Source organism: Rhinolophus sinicus, linkage group LG04, assembly GCF_036562045.2.
Source record: "Rhinolophus sinicus isolate RSC01 linkage group LG04, ASM3656204v1, whole genome shotgun sequence".
Classification (NCBI taxonomy): Eukaryota; Metazoa; Chordata; class Mammalia; order Chiroptera; family Rhinolophidae; genus Rhinolophus; species Rhinolophus sinicus.
The window spans coordinates 19,746,004-19,763,340 of NC_133754.1; the positions used below are offsets into that span (position 1 = coordinate 19,746,004).

The window sequence follows — 17,337 nt, forward strand, 5'->3', positions numbered from 1 at the left end:
CTCCATGGCACTTTGTTCACTGGTTTAAATAGTAAATACTGGTGACTACTCTTATTATGACTCTAAGTAATGGGAAAGATGTCCAATTATAGGAGGGCATAATTTCAGAATATGTAAACCCAAAAAAACAAAACTGCCCTCAACAAAATATGTGAGTGCATAAGTTCTATCTGTTCATACTATTTCAGTTAAAGATATATAATGCTGACCTTATGAAGTTCTCAAAGTTTCTTCTTTGTTTTTATGATGTCACAGTTTACAAATCTACAACTTTACACTATCTAGAGATTGATTTTAAAACTCTTTATCATGATGTTCAGGGTCCTTCATGATCTAGATAAGATTCAACTCTTTTTTCTCATTTTTCTCTTTTTTTTTTTCCAAAGAAAGCTGCACACGTCCATTCAAGACTGGGCTCCTCATTCCACCCTGTGCTCTAAATGTATCTTTGGTCCATATTGTCCCCTCTGTCCAGGAAAATCTTCATGTATATCTATGTCACCTCTAAGACTGATCAAGTGGCACCTGCTTCCGGAGTGCTCAGCTTTTCTAACTGTTGCAAATAACCCTCCACTCCTTTGAAAAACTTGAACATACTGTCAGCTACTGACTATCAAGAGTCTTACTGTAAGTCATTGTCAGAGATTTACACTGCATTTTATCCATCTTTTTCTCATGCTTATGATGCCATAGATATAGTGCCAGATGTATCATCAGTACTAATGTGTGTGTATTTGTTTGTTTAAAAGAGAGTGTCCCAGTTTCAAGCATCCAATGAATCTTAAATACCTCCATCTTCCTTCCTCTGACAAAACAGGCACATTTTACTTATTGACTGAGGAACATTCAAACTCAGCCTTTCCCAAAATATGTTCCACAGAACATGAGTCACAGTAGATGGCTCCTGAAGTAATGAGTGTGTCTTATGGGAGAGTCATGAAACATATTAGCTTATCAAAGGGGTACGCAAGACCTCCAGAGAAAAACCTAGAGGTTTAAATAGGGACTTCTGTCATACTAGGTTCTTTTTGTCTGCTTGTTTTGTTGTTGCTTTTCCCAGAACACATCTCATGGGACACAGTTTGGGAAGTGCTATTCCAGTCTCTCCAGATGACCAGCTCCTTCTGTAACATACCTGCATGCTTACCCCTTACGCCCCTCCCCTTGCAACCCGCTGCCCTCTCCACCCTAAGGGCCTTTGCTCCTAATTGCTCACCTACTGAATTCCCAATCATCACTGAAGATGGATCGTAAATATTACCTTCTGACTGGATCTTTCTTTCACTCAACCTCTTTTAGAATCTAGTTGTATCTTTGTGTTTTCACAGTACCTACAATAGAGTAGATGTCATATCACTGCTATTTATTTTATGCTTGTCTCTGATTCTTAATTTATGTCGGTATAAAAGCCTGCATTCACTAGGCGATCTGAAATGTTTGTAATATTGAAAGAATTCTGTGAATTAGGGTGATTTTCTCTGGATGTGTGTTGGGAGAGTGGGTTAGTGATGGTTATTATGTTCATTTTTGGAGAGAAGGTGAAAGGAAAGCAGCCTAAGAAAAGGATCCCAAAGTTAAACTGGCTTTCCCTCATTATAATATTTTTATTAGGTAACATTATATTGACAGTTGACAAGATCATCTGTAAAATAAGTGATTTTGTAGAATGATCAAGTTTACAATATTTTTAGGTCATCAAATACAAGGGACATCTTTAAACGAGTGGAAAATAAAATAAAGGGGATATGAAACATCACTGTAATTGATAAAATCTTTTCTCATCTCTCCCCTTTTTTCCATCTCCCAAAACATCACTTCCTGAAAGGAGAAAAATCATTTAAGTTTTGTGAATTACAAAAATAAACTCACAGGTTACATGCTATATCTCTCAGAAACATTTATTGCACTCTCTCACTGCCTGTCTCAATAAGTTTTTAGTGTCAGAATATTATTTCTGGTTTACAAATTCATATCAGGAATAAAACAGATTAAGATTTATCTCTTCTATCACTTTTCAGAGTCTTCGCTAGGATCGAGTGTAAAAATTTATTTCTACTAATAGTGTGCTCCCTGTACCATAATGTACCCCATATTTTCCCATCCTCTGCAACTTACTTGGCTACCTCCTGTGTCTAGACTGCACTCCTTCCAAAATATTCCTACCTGATTACTGCTCCCACCTCCCGGTAGCTCTCCTACTATTCTCTAATGCTCTACTCGAGTCCTACTTATTCCATGAAGCATATTTGATATGTCAGCTTGACTGTATCTCACCTTCCACCCTTCTTTCACCTTATATGCCCCAACACAGCACACTTGTATTTCAAACTAGGTTTTAGTATTGATGTGCGTGTAGGATTTGTCTCGAGTTCTAGAAAGCTTGGCTGTAGAAAATCTGGCTAAAATGTTTATTCCCAAAGGAAAAGATCTACGTATTGTATATAAGCAAAATATTAACATCAATATGTCAAAGTGAATATTAAAAGACTGTTCCCCATTAACTAGCCTATCCTGAATCAAATGCATTTACTCAATTTTGGGTCACGATGGTCTGTAACCATATATATATATATATATATATATATATATCTTCAATAATTTGCTTTCATGAAGAGCCACAAAGGTTTTTTTTGTTAATATCTTTAAAAATATGAATTTCCTGGGCTCAACATTTAAGCAAGATAAACTGCTGATAAAGGGAGAGAGGGTCCAAGTAAAACCAGGGATTATGTGTTTATATTGCCAACCTAGCCAATATTTCAGTTCACTAGTTTATATTACACAACTCTAAGACATTTTTAGTTTCATCAAGGGTTTTTAGTCCCCTAGTTGGTAAGCATACTTAATTGCTCTTCTATAGCCACTTTGTAGAATATAGGAATAATTGAAATAAATTGGAGGAATTGTACTAACAGAATTAGAGCCTGTGAGAGTAAATGGAGATTTCTGTTGGGCTGTGAACACCTTGGATCCAGAAATGGCGTACACTTCTTTCTCCTAAAAGTCTCTTCTTTAGCCATAAACTAATTTCTATTTAAGGACATCCTGCTGGACTTTTCCCATTTCTTGTATGTGTTCCATGTCCTACCCCGATAGTATCCTCTTGATATCACAATGCATACCAGCGAAGTCCTCCAGCAAGAAAATCTTGACTCCTGGATCAATTCTCACACCATGTTTACATGCTCAGCATAAATTCCGGTGCAGTTATGAAAGTTGGCCTTCTTACTGTTCCTGTCCTGTTGATTAATTTGCCTTTGTTGGACCATTAACATGTAAACGGGACTTCTGCATTTAGCTCTGCATTTTTGAAAGGGCAAAGACGTCACTGAGTCCAATCTCTGATCTCTGTTTTTCAGAGCATATTTAAGAAATTTCCAGAAGGTTCATTGTTCTCTAAGGACTTATGAAGGAGGAAGAGAAAATAGGGTGAGAGGGATGTCCATTCTCTTTCTGGCCTCCAATCTCCCACACACAACATAGGCCAAATTCAAGTCACAAGAGGGTCTGCGCACATGCATTCAGGACCACATAGGTGTCCCCACGGTCCGGCAGCTGCAGCTTCCACTTTGAGCCCGCTGGGACTTGATTGTAAGTGGCTGTGAAAAGCCACTGAGGATTTTGTGTTAGCCAGAGGCCATGGAAGCTGCCATCGCCAGCTGAGTGATTCTCTGTTCAAACTGGGCACAAGCCCAATTTGAACAGAGAATCAGTTTTCTTCCTCCATTTCAAAGGGCACAAATCTGTATACTTCCTCGTGTGCAGGGGTAAACTGAGAACAATAATATTCATTTATAAAATAAATTATAGTGTTAATTGTTATCACTGAGTGTTAGCCAATACCGAAATAGCCCTGTGATGTGGAAGTGTATGGATATCTGCAGAGCCACGCATCCAAGTCCCTTCTTAAGAAAGTATACATTTATCTGAAATTATTTAACATTCAGGAGCTACGTTCTTTAAATCCAAAAGTGACACTGAGCTATCTGGATATTCTCCAATCCATGCAGCCTCAGATACATATATCCCTATGATAGAATTGCTATCCTTATTCAATATTGCCTTCAGGTCATTGAATATTCCCTCCTTCCATCATGCATTTTATTCTGTTGTGCTTTTTTTCTTTCTCTCCAACTCACTCGCCAGTAAGTAGAGTGACACAAACAAACATCCCACAATTTGGGACAATTCCTTAAATTATTCCAGGCATCCTTCTAGGCAACACTTTCTTTCCTGGATTTGTAGTTTTGGCACTGCAACACCAAGTTCACATCCTGGACTGTGCCCTTCGATGAGAGGATGTCTGGGCAGTTTTCCAACAAAGCTGAGCAGCTTCAGTATCATCAGTGGGATGATGGTATTTCAGTTCCTCTTCCTTTCATTTCTCTTTAGTTTACTATCGGTGCCACTGAGCTTAATGAACCAAACTGCTTGCTCATGCATTAAGAGCAAAGAAGTGCATTCTGCCATGGGAAACAAAATGCTACATTCTATTTTTTATAGCAGATACTTTTTAACAAACAAAGTAGGAAAGGACGTTTGAGAATATTTGCATAATAGGGAGGTGGTATTAAAGGCGTTTAAAACTTTCAAATCAGGAATGTACTGTTTTGTAACTGTATAGTGCCCTCAAATAACATGCATTCCTAGAAATATAAAATCATTAGAAGTGCTATTAGCACTAGTGACTGCTGTATTTTGGTACTAGTCATGTTAATACTAATGTACTAATTACTAATAAACTGTATTAGAAGTTAACATTATGTAACAGCCATGTTATAGGATATTGCATGGATCTTGCACTCATATCGTTATGTCACATATCTCTGGTATTTTACAACTTGTCACTGGTTTAGAAGTAAAAGATACCCATATTGCCAAAACTACTAAAAAACCTAACTGTAAAATCTAAATATCATTTTTCTATATACCAAGAATATCTAAAAATTCAATTGTGGCAGACCTAAAAGTCATAATCCTGCTTTTTAAAAAAAGGTGTGATTGCATGCATAAAGTGGCTAATAATCATCAATTATATTATATAGGTGGTACTCTGCAACTTTGGCCCATATTTTGTGGTATTGAAGTCACTCTGACATATCAAATCACTATGACAAGGTTTTACTGAACTCAGCTTGCCAACACCTCTGGCTATAAAGCTAATTCATTTTACTCATTTGCATCAGTGAGGGAATTGGGAAAGTAGCTGCTCAACACTGTCATCCACAACTACATGTTCACCTAACTTAGTTCTTTTGCACACACAGGAAATGGACCCTTGAATTACAAAGAGGTGATTTTTAAAAGGAAGGGTAGGCCTTGGAACAGGGTGGATATTTGGTAGCAGCCACAGCAAAGGAAATACAAGGCAGGGCTCAGAATGAAAGGGTAGAGATTGGGAAAGATAAACCGAAACTGCCTTGCAATCCTGCTTTGTTCTTTTGGTAAACACATTTTTACGTGCATTTCCCAACCAAGAAAGTCATTGCATGGTGTTTATGACTTTTCCCAACATTTTGAACCTCTTCAAATCAGTCAGTGCTTCTCCTCATGGAAGCTGTGATTTTCCTACAATAATCTTCTATAATTGTGCCAAGGAGCTAAAAATAAAAATGACATAAGAAGTTTTGCCACAGTGAGAATCACAAGCTCAGTTGTAGAACTGAGTCATCATCTTCGTGTTTCAGGGAGATATATCCAGCTTCGGAAATTCACGGTACTGACTGCCTCCCTCCAGCCTGTGCCAGCTGAGATATAAAGTCAAGGGCATGGTTATCAATAACTGCTAGGAACTCTAGCCATAATTGAGTAGATAGCTGTAAAGGACTACAGTATTGAGGAAGTAAATGTGGTAAGAACCATAACAGGCTGCAGCTTATTGGGAAAAGTCCTGATTGTTGTGCAGGCAGAGTACCTCTGATCTGGGGCCCAGGCTGCACAGAGCAGTTACAGAATTTATGAAGTCTCATTTAAACTAAACGTATGTCTAGCTCTCTCCATTTTATTTCTCTTCATCATGCAGCAGAACATAATTTTTTGGTTTATCGTGAAACTTCTGTCTGTTCCATCCTTTAAGTCATTCGTCACACTTCTCAAGGTCACAAGGGAGCCTCAGAAAAGAACTGTTTGTGTAGATTGATTGGTTCTGAGATGCTTATGCCTTCGGTGCTGCTAAATGAGCTTTTTGTATTTTCAATGAAATGACTCAAGGGTGGGGGCAGAGGGTCTTTTGAATCCTGTGAACAAGATCCATAAAGCGTGCTGTTCCCTGGGGTTCCGCGTCTCTTGTATCCCCAACCCCTTTGTCACTTACTCCGTGGTGAAAATGAGAACTCTGGCCTCCAATCACCACTACAAGGAGAGTAGACACTCTGGTTCTGGAATTAAAATAAAGAATTCAGCAACGTAGTAGTCAACATACAGAAACTCTCTTTTCTTTTTTCTGCCACGATACTGCGGCATTCTGAGAAGAGGCACATGACATAAAGCAAAGTTCATTCCTGCTGAGATGCTTTTCACCATAACTATGTACATCGGTTGTTGTTGAAAGAATAGCACAATTGTTCCTGATTCAATGAAGCTGTAATAGTGAGTGTGGTATAACGGTTGGCTATATCACTGTATTGATTTTAATCAAATATGTTCCCCTGGGTAACAGCTTCTTGCTTTTCTTAACAATTCAGTAAACAGAAACATATGCAAGCAAATGTATTATATATATATATATATATATATATATATATATATATATATATATATATATATATATAGCAGCTCGGGTCTCTATTTAGTATTTTTAAGTAGAGACCTGCTATCTCGTGGATGTATTAGGTTTATAAATTATCATGTCATTAATAAAAGATGCTCAATGTTCATATATGAACAAGAAAGGGCCTTATATTCTTTGAGGTTGTAACTTCACTTTTTCCTTTCTCTAATCATGCCATCATGATTTTACTGCTCTCATTCTACATCAATGATGACATTTTTCATAGCTACCTTTTTTAATGTCATGTTTATTGAGCACAAGGTAAAATCATTTGCATAGAGTGAAATTCACCCTTTTAGGAGTAGAGTTCTGAGTTCTAACAAATACTAACAGTCACAGAAACTGACAACCCCTTAACGATCCCCTCAGCCTGACTAAACCTTAGACACTCTTCTTTCTGACTTTAGGCCTTAGGTCGCGACCTTCCTTAGGGCATTTGCTAAAAACAAATGAAAAAAGAAACAAAACACCCTTGCAATTGTAAATACTGCATCTTCCTTTTTGAGATAAAAATCTCCCCTCTCTTGCCAGTTTTACAACTCAGAAATGTCTTTCTCCAAGACCTGGTGGTCATTTATCCCTTTGACTGATAAATGGTAAGTGGTATGTGTCAGTTATTTTTTATCAGTGACTTTCAAACTTTTGACCACAACCCACAATTAGCAACCCATTTTACAGATACACAGAATAAACACTGAAACATACACAAACATACACTCTTCAAATAAAAGTTAGGTAAAAGTAATATTTAATTATTTTATACGTCATACACTATTTTATGTTTATATATATTATATAAGGGCATAAAAATTATATATATTATTACTATTATTTTTAAGTGCCTTTTTTTTTCACTTTTTTAACAAGGGCACAACTCAGAGTGGCCCATGTGGGGATCGAAGCGGCAACCTTGGTGTTATTAGCAGTATGTCCTAACCGACTGAGCTAACCAGCCACCCCAACTCTCATATTTTTTTATCCTCTTCTGTTTTCTTCTGTATTCTTTTTGTCTCTTCCTTTTACTCTGTTGTAACCTATTAAATAGTTTCATTCTATACACCTTATCCTTTTCTGTTCTTTTCCATTCCATTAAGAAAAAGCTGGTCTGATTCTCAATTTGTAAGACAACAATTGATATTACCTATATGTATATTGATCATTATTTAAACTCTGCCTTCAGTTCTTCTGATCATCTTATACATAAAATATAGTAGATTGCAATAAAACTGGATATGTTTTTCAAAAGTTCAGTTTCAGGCTCCATCCCTAACCTGTTGAATATGGATCTACCAGTGGTTGTGGCCCCACAATCCATCTGTCTCCCTCATAACATGCTATTGTCATTGAATGATCTTCAAAGTTTCCAATAATTCCAAAATTGAAAAAAAAAAATAAATAAATGACATTTAAAGGGAAGGTCTCTGCTTAATTTGTTTTTAAAAATTTAATCTGTGTTTAACACATGCAACACAAACACATACATTTTAACATATACCAGAGGAGCCTAAAAAAGGTATACACATGACTTATATTCATCTTTTGTTATCGGTATATATTAAGTATTACAATTTTAATACAGTTTTTTCCTTTCTTAAAATGTGTATACATTTTTTTTTTGGCACCCTCTGTGTTTATTGTTCTTTAAACTATCAAGAGAAAAATCAAAAGCAAGTCCAGGTAACTCTTCCTCAATAATTGGAGGGATTGTATGCTGCTTTTATTTTTAAATGTTTTAATATTTTAAAACTCAAAATTCTATAATGTTAGAATAAAAGCTAAAACCAAGTCAAAGTTGAGGTCATGTAGTTTATAGCATCTGTACTTTTCTGTTTTTTGTTTGTTTGTTTTTTGTTTGTTTGTTTTTTGTTTGTTTGTTTTACTGGCTATTTGGAAATTAGAATATGCACTGTATAATCTGAAATGCTTCTGTGAAAAATATTTATTTAAATTAATCAATATGTACTTCTAAGAATAGATAATTTGACTTTCTTTTAGATTTTCAAATCCTTTAAACAGTAGTTAAAAAGAGACCTCATAGCTCACACACACAAGTATAAAATAATTTCATTCATTGTTATTTCAGCATAAGTACACCTTCTAAAAATAAGTTTTCACTTCCTATGTTTCTATCTTCTCCATTTCCATACTCATTTAAATTGTATTTGTATTACTTTTACTCCTCCCAATGTGTCTTCCATATCCTGAGATATTTAGCATCTGAATATATTTTTATGACCAAATACTCTATTGGAGTTTAAATATGAGGCTTTCTGGCAGGCTTCTCTATTATTATCCACAGATGTGCAGAACCTACTGAAAACTCCACACATCTATGTTAATTCCATAAGCAAATGCCTGACCTGTATTAATCAAAGAACATGTAATTTAGTTGCTTTAAAAAGATATGAGGCAGCTGTATTTCTCTCTCATTTCGTACACTGATATCATTGATTGTCACTTCATGTGTGGTTTCCATGCTGATCCAACAGACAATTGATTTACACCTTTTTATAGTCTACATATTGGTTGTTTTGTTACATCTCCAGGAACCTTCAGTGAAAGATACTATGGTTGTCACTTGTTTGAAAGTCTCCTCCCCTGTCTTTTTGTACATGCCATTCTCCCCACAAACAGCTGCATCACAGCTGTCATTCTGAATGGCGAAGATGTCTTTGGATGATAAGCCTATGCCTGTGGCACAGAGTGGCTTCAAACAACTAATTAGCGGGAGCTAGGCCACAGCAAGGTTTGGTGCTGTCTGTCAGCCTGTGACCGAGCTGACACCCTCAGCAAATCTGTCAGACACGGCTCTTCCTGTGAATGCAACCAAGCCCACTTGTTTTGTGGTGAAGAAGGAATTGGCAGAGTGTGTTTAGTAAAAAAGGAAAAGAACGTAATGGCCATCCTTTATACAGGGTTAAGTAAATGAAAAAAACAAAATTTGAGCTGTTGGAAAACTTGATAGCTGACATAACTGTTGCTGGAATACAAGGGTATAATTAATAGCTTCTCCACAAATTTCCAGTGATGTCAATACACAAGACCACCACATTGTTCAAACAGATTTACATAGCCTCTGGAAAAACATCACTTTCTTCAATAATAAGGGGCTATTAATTGTTATTTATAAATTCTATATGTTACTGAAAATTTAAATTGATATATTAGGAGTTACTCTTCATATGTGTGTGTGTGTGTGTGTGTGTGTGTGTATACATATATATATATATATACATATATATAGTGTGTGTATTTGTATATGTATTATGTGTGTGTGTATACGTATATACACAAACATTTTTAATTTTCTTTTTTACCTTTGGTATTTTAGAAAATGTTCTTTTTTTAACATATATTTCATTTCATTTATTAGTCGTGGGAAGCAGACAATTTCCTTAGAAATGTTATATTTGGCGCAGCCTCAAAGCTAAGGAGCAGTTGCTGCATAGTATACAATGAGTTAGAAAATGTAAACAGAAACTACGTTACACTTGTCTAGGGAAGTCCACTAGTCATAAGGTAAAAGACTCTGCTCAGATAAAACCTGCCTGCTGATCTTTGTCTGCTTATTTCATTCCACAAGTTTTTCTTTATTTGTTTGTGTGTTTGCATTTACATAGGAAGGAAAGTTTGGTACCAGTTACTCCATAATGACCAGAAGTGGAATTACTCAGATACTACTGTTATCCCCACTTTATAGATGAGGAAACTGAGGGTTAGGTAATTCAAATAATTTGCACCAAACCATGTACATAGTGAATATTGAGCCCAAATTCAGATATTGTTCTGTGTGACAGGCCTATTATCAATCCATGACACTGCACATCTTCTCATGGACAAATAGGACCTTTCAGATTCCTTCAGACTCTATATAACCCAAATATTAACTGTAGTAGTAGTAGTAGTTGTAGTAGTAGTACATCAGTAGCAGTAACAATGACGATGATAAGAGTGGCATTTACAAAGTAGTTCCATGTTCATTTCTCATTGATCCTTACCAGGCCTCCAAATGTCCCCACTTTGCTTTCATTTTTTTAAAATTTCTAATTTGTAATTTTTCATTATTATTATTCCCTTCCAATTATGCCCCTTTCGTTTTGTCAACCATCAGCTTGTTTTGTATATCTGTTGGTCTGTTTGTGTTTTGTTTTATTTATACATTTTTTTATATCTACATATAGGTAAAATCATGTACTATTTGTCTTTCTTTGACTTATTTCACTTAGCGTGTTATAGATACTACTATTCATTTTGTTGCAAATGGCAATATTTCATGCTTTTTCATTGCTGAATTATATATATATGCATACACACACACACACACACACACACACACACACACACACACACACATATATATATATATATATATATATATATATATATATATATATATATATATATATGCCACATCTTCTATTGATGGACATCTCGGTTCCTGCCATAGCTTGGCTATTACAAGTAATTCTATAATGAACACAGGGGTGTATAAAAGTACATATTTTGAATTAGTGATTTTGTTTTCTCCAGATAAATACTTAAAGGTAGAATTGATGTGTCAGATTTCAGCTCTATTTTTTATTTTTTGAGAAACCTCAATATTGTTTTTCATGGTGGTTGCACCAATTTGCAATCCCACCAATGATGCATAAGGGTTCATTTTTCTCAGCACATTTGTTGATTTATTGATGGTAGTCATTGTGACAGGTGTGAGGGGATAACTCATTGTGGTTTTAATTTACATTTCACTGATGATTAGTGATGTTTACCATTTTTTCATATGTCTATTGGCCATCTGTATGTCCTCTCTGGAAAAATGTCTATTCAGGCCCTCTGCTCATTTTTTAAATTGGAATATTGGGGGTGTTTTTGGTGTTAAGTTGTATGAGTTCTTTATATATTTTGGATATTAACTCCTTATTGGATGTATCATTTTTGAAAATCTTTTCCTATTAAGTAGGTTGACTTTTTGTTTTGTTGGTTGTTTCCTTGCTGTGCAAAAACTTTTAGTTTCATATGTTCAGCAAATGTTGTTCTTATGAAGAAAAAAAAAGGAAAATAAAATGGCTAGTGAATTAATTTAGTATTATTAGTGAGAATCTATTGGCATAAACTTTATTACTCACAAATATCATAACATAAAAATTCACTAAATGGTTAACCTATTATTTTCATTTAAAATCTAATATCAACTGTAATACCTATCCTAAGTACTGAACACATTTATTTATTAAAAGTGAAATGTACTTGGGTAACATAATACGTCATGAAAAGGACAACGCAATTATGTATTTTAAAATTCATATATTAAATCCTGTTTAATTTAGATCCAGATTATTTGGTTAGTTAAGTTAAAGTTAATTTGTGGTAAGTACAGGAAAAATAAGAGGAAGGGCGAGAGCGAGAGCGAGAGCGAGAGCGAGCGAGAGAGAGAGAGAGAGAGAGAAGAGAAGAGAGAACAAAAGAGAAGAGAAAACAAGACCAAGACCAAGAAAGATAAACGGAAAGTATTTTGACTTCACATCTCTCCTGGTTTTCAGTTGAAAATACCAGTTAATGTAATCATTTTGCTCTTACTACGTTTCCTATTGTTAATTTAAACAGGAATGATCTAAGATGTGTTACAAACATTGAGACCACTGAACTCATGTCTTTCAGTGTACTTTTGGTTTGATGACTCAAGCTCCAGGTGTACCCATAACTTCATTTTTAGTGGCAAGAAATAATACTTACCTGAATACAACTGTCCTACACAAGGTTATGAATGTGAAATGCAAGACACATACTAATAGTAATGGTTTCATTCACTGTAGTTATTTTCTTTGATTACACACAGACTCCTGCCATTCTCCGTTTGACATATCTTATGCTATTAAATATTTCCATCACATGACACCATTGGAATATTTGTGAAACTAATGATAACTTTTACAAATTTCTGAATCCAGGAAAACCTGTGTTATAAATTCATGTAAAAGGTCAGACATACTACCCCTATCATAATTGTTTTCGCAATTTTAGTCTAGAGATATACAGCAGTGGTCCCTCCTGGGATATCTTAATCAACCATCTGCACCCAAGAATTTTACACTTGATATAGCTGCCACATTTTCAAAGTCTGGCGGCTGAAATTCTCACTTATTTTAAAGTTCTTCCACCAATCTCCCTAACTCTTAAAGAGTTAAGATTTCCATCTGACATTGATTTTTTTTGGATTGCATTGCTACAAGGAAAAACTCTTATCTCAAAAATTCATACACTGAACACTAGACCACTTTGTAGAAATACTTTAGCTCAAGCATCAAAAACTGTGACAGGAAACAGCTACTCATACTGAGATGCAGTTTTGTGTGAATTCCAATAACTGAGATATTTCCCTGCAGAATGCAGAATATAGACACTAAAAGCTCTACCTGCCTACATTCTATGCTATTTCATAGGTAAAGATATTTGAATATAACAGAAGAAATGACTAAAGTTTGGAGCTCAAAGATGCTTAGTAAAGGTAATACATATTTATTGTATGACAACAATGTGCACTTATTCATTTCTTTGCTTCTATTTTAACCATATCATGCTTTGTGTACCCAGTGAAGGAAGGCCTGCCTGAAAAGGAAACTTAAACATGACAGTTCGTTTAACTTCCACACCGTATCTGAAATCTAACTTAAGAAAAATTTCAAATATGAACTATTTTCTTTGACACTTGTTTAGAAAAATTGAATACAGTTCAGAGGTATTTAGTCCAAGATCAGAAAACCTGGATCTAAATCTGGTGCTATCACTAGCTAGTTCTGTGATCTAGGACAAGCTACTCCGTATTTCTTGTTTTTAAGTTATGTGTCAATAGTATGACTGCATAATCTCTGTGGTCCCTGACAGTCAAATAGCCTGTGATTTTATTTTGTTTTTACTTAGACATTGTCACAGAGTAGTTAACGTTGCAGTTTCTGAAGACATGTTACTTTTATATTCCAGCTCCACTAATTACTACGTCTGTGAACGTGAGAAAATTATGTAAACTTTGTGTCTAGTTTCCCACCTGTAAAATGGGAAAAATAATAGTACCTATCTAATGAGATTGTTGTCAGGATTAAATGAGCTATATTTTATCAATTACAATATGAAAATTCCCTATATTTAACATATCTTATAACAGGATACATATGAAGAAAATTGTAAATGAGCACTTAAGAGATCAATTGACAGAATTTTTTCCTAGGGGTAGATGAAATTGTAGCCTGTTTTATACTCAGTATTAGATTAGATAAATTGGTAATACATAGGAAGTGCTTAGGATAGTATCTGGTACATAAGTTACTCAATAGTTGATATTAACATTTCTGTATAAGCAATAACTGTCATAGCTAAATTAAGAGTGGCAGGTTAAGAATGATAATTTGAGAGCAATTAAAACCTTGTTAGGCATATCATCTTTGGTTTTATTCTGTTTCTAATGTCATAATACAAATGTAATAACTTTATTCAGATAATCCAACATTAATTGATACAAAATATGACCTTCTATTGGAACAGTATAGTTTATGCTTTTAAGCTTTTATGATAAAATAACAAACACCCTCTTTTTTTAGTAAGATGCTAAAGAGAAGTACAAATTGTGAAAAAATTAAAAAAAATAGTAATATGCATTCAGTTACCAGGCTTAGCACATTATTCAAGAAAATGAAAAACAATAAGGTAGCACAGGCACTAATTTGTAGGTTCTAATCACCTTTTGTTGTTAATTCTCAAGAATGATTCATACTAGAGTAATAACTATTAAATGATTGGTTACTAAAACTATCCCCTTTGTTATTGGCCTGCAGATCTTAAGTATTTATACAGAAACCCTGTCTCTCAAAATACTTTATAGAACTCCAAAGCTGACATCATTTCTGTCTTCAAGTTTTATTTTACAGGACACCTCAGAGGCTATCTCTCTGCTTAAATATAACTTAAGATATTAAGCATATTATGGTCAAAAGCAATTTGAACTGATCAAGGGCAAAATGTAAATGATGGTCAGATATACACATAAGGAGCTTGAAATACACCCTGGCACAGAATATGTGCTACGAACATGTCAGTTGTCATTATCATCACATTTATTTAGTATCATAGACCACTAGAGAGAGATAGGACCTTAGAGATGGCCTAGTTTGAAACCATTCAAACTACAGTGGACATAACGGATAATGGTTACATGAGAATTTGTGGAATAAAAGATTTCTAAAATAATTTGTCTACTTTCTTTTGTTTGGAAATATAGCACACAATTTACTTTCACTGTTCTTTGCTAATTGAAGTCATAATATAAATTAACACCATAGCTCTTGGTATCGTTTTTTTTCTTGTCCATATTCCCTACAACTTTAGTCAAGTAAACACTGTAAAAACTGTTCTTATGCTTTGGACCTTATAAAATATCTAAGGATAAAAATCATATGGTTTGTAGAAAATTATTTTAATTATAGATCATTTAAATTCTCAAGAAAAAAATAAGGAAATCTTCAGTACAATTTCCCCATTTCACTCCCTGGGTAATCAAAAAGCTGTCTGAAGAGTAGAGATTCTTTACTCAACACCACAGACATGAAAATGTTATATATATATATATTCTAGAAACTTGAAATTCACTTGGATTTCAATGGCTTTCAGAACATTTTGGGTAGGTTTTTTTAAATATTTACATGAGTTTTTATTTATGAATAAAACCTACTTATTTCTACCATAGAATAAGGGTTGTTGTGTTATTATTGAATTAAATAAGGGTGATTAATGGGAGAATCTCCTGTGTTCTAAACATTTGAAACATACACAGTGATTATAACAAATCAAAGGCTAAATTTATAGTTCTTCCCTCAACTGTCCAGTGATTAAGATTTTTGAGAAAGAGAAGCTAAAGAAGAAAATAAAAGCAATGTAAGAGAAGAATGGATGCTGTAGTTTCGAAGGGTGTTTCTGAATAGTTAGATCCACATAAAGAAAAATAACAAAAATATGTGGAGGATAAATTAGGGAATAAAACTGTCCAAATTTTCATTTTACCCTTTTTCTACCTCAATTAACTGTCCAAAATGAAGTTGCTTATCAATCAAATTTTTTTCAAAATAGTTCTTCAGACCTCCATAACTACTGGGGCTTTTGAGAATGATTGATTCCTTTGTTGGTAAAAACAAGTGCAAAAAATCCTTACTGCTAATAATAATCAAAATGTTTTCAATACCTTTAAGGGGATGGGGGTCGGGGAGAGAAATCTAGCTTCAATAAGAAAATAGACTACACACTAACACACTGACACAGACATAGATATATATGCATATACATTATCTATCTATCATCTATCTATCTATCTATCTATCTATCTATCATCATCTAGCTATCTAGCTATCTAGCTATCTATCATCTATCTATATTATGCTATGACTGTGGAAATTAGGGAAAACAAAGATTTATGTATTAAAATTAGTGTTAAATATTGAAACACAGTTCCTTAAAAATATGGATCTTCTATTGCACAATGTAAATGTACTTTACACTACTGAGCTATACATTTAAAAAATATTACAATGATAAATTTTATGTTATTTTACACCCCAATTTAAAAAAATTGAAATTAGAGAGAACATATCTCTGTATCCAGCCATGTTAAAATAATTGGTACTGGAATGACCCTCCCAACATAAAAAAAAAAAAAAAAAAAAAAAAAGAAAAGAAAAGAAAGAAAGAAAGGGATCTTCTACAATTTACAGTGGATGGACACATTAAAACAAATATTTTTTTTAAATTTTAAATTCAAAATAAAAATGAAGGATCAAGCTGAGATGAGAAAAAAATAGTAAAAGAAAAGGAAAAGATTAATGATAATTCCAATTTTGCCTGTTTATATTAAGCAGCATTGTCTCCTACTTCCCTTGAGAGTAGGGGATGAAGCAAATCAACCTTTCAACAAATAGAATTGTGCATCTTTTAGCTCAACTAATACAAGTAAATTAGTAAGAACATATAGCTATGAAAGTTGCTTATTACTTCCTCCAAAATTAGATAAACATCAACAATTTTCATTCAATGACAAGAACATTATACTCTTTTTAATAGTTAGATCATTACCAAAAAGGAAAAAAAAATGATTATCATTTGCTTTTGTTCTAAAATGGTTTACTTAAAGTTGTTTTGAAAAAGTACTAGCATAAAAATATGAACATATAAGAGATCAGCAAAGAAAATATTTATAATAGTTAACTTACAGTATTTAAAATCACTAGGAAAATGCGAATTGCTCAGTACTGAGAATGGTCTCTATAGAGATATGGCATACCTCATAATGGCTTTCTTCATTCTCCTGAATGTGGAAACCCGCAGAGCTGGGACATTTCTGAGGAGTGACAGGAATATTGTCACTTTTGCTGTGTGAATTACACTGAAAGAGATTACCAAATAATTGTGACAAACCACTCCACATTAGAGTGTCTATTGAGAGACATGGTTGTTTGCTAAGAGTCTAATTAAAGAGTAGCACTTGAACTAACAAGGATCTACACTCACAGGTACATGCATTAATACCGAGC

At 34.2% G+C, this 17,337-nt stretch overlaps 1 protein-coding gene across 6 annotated transcripts in view; it reads right to left on the reverse strand.

The window, feature by feature from the left end:
* Positions 1-17,337, reverse strand: part of PCDH9 (protocadherin 9) — an 870,283-nt gene that overhangs the window by 530,716 nt on the left and 322,230 nt on the right. For 2 of the 6 annotated variants that reach the window (XM_074329354.1, XM_074329353.1), the window contains exon 3: positions 17,088-17,144. The exons of 2 other annotated variants lie outside the window; for them this stretch is intronic. In XM_074329354.1, the coding sequence (XP_074185455.1) occupies positions 17,088-17,144 (57 nt within the window). Of the gene's footprint in view, positions 1-17,087; positions 17,190-17,337 lie in introns of all 6 variants that reach the window. 2 more of the 6 variants (XM_019712377.2, XM_019712375.2) reach the window with 1 other exon arrangement.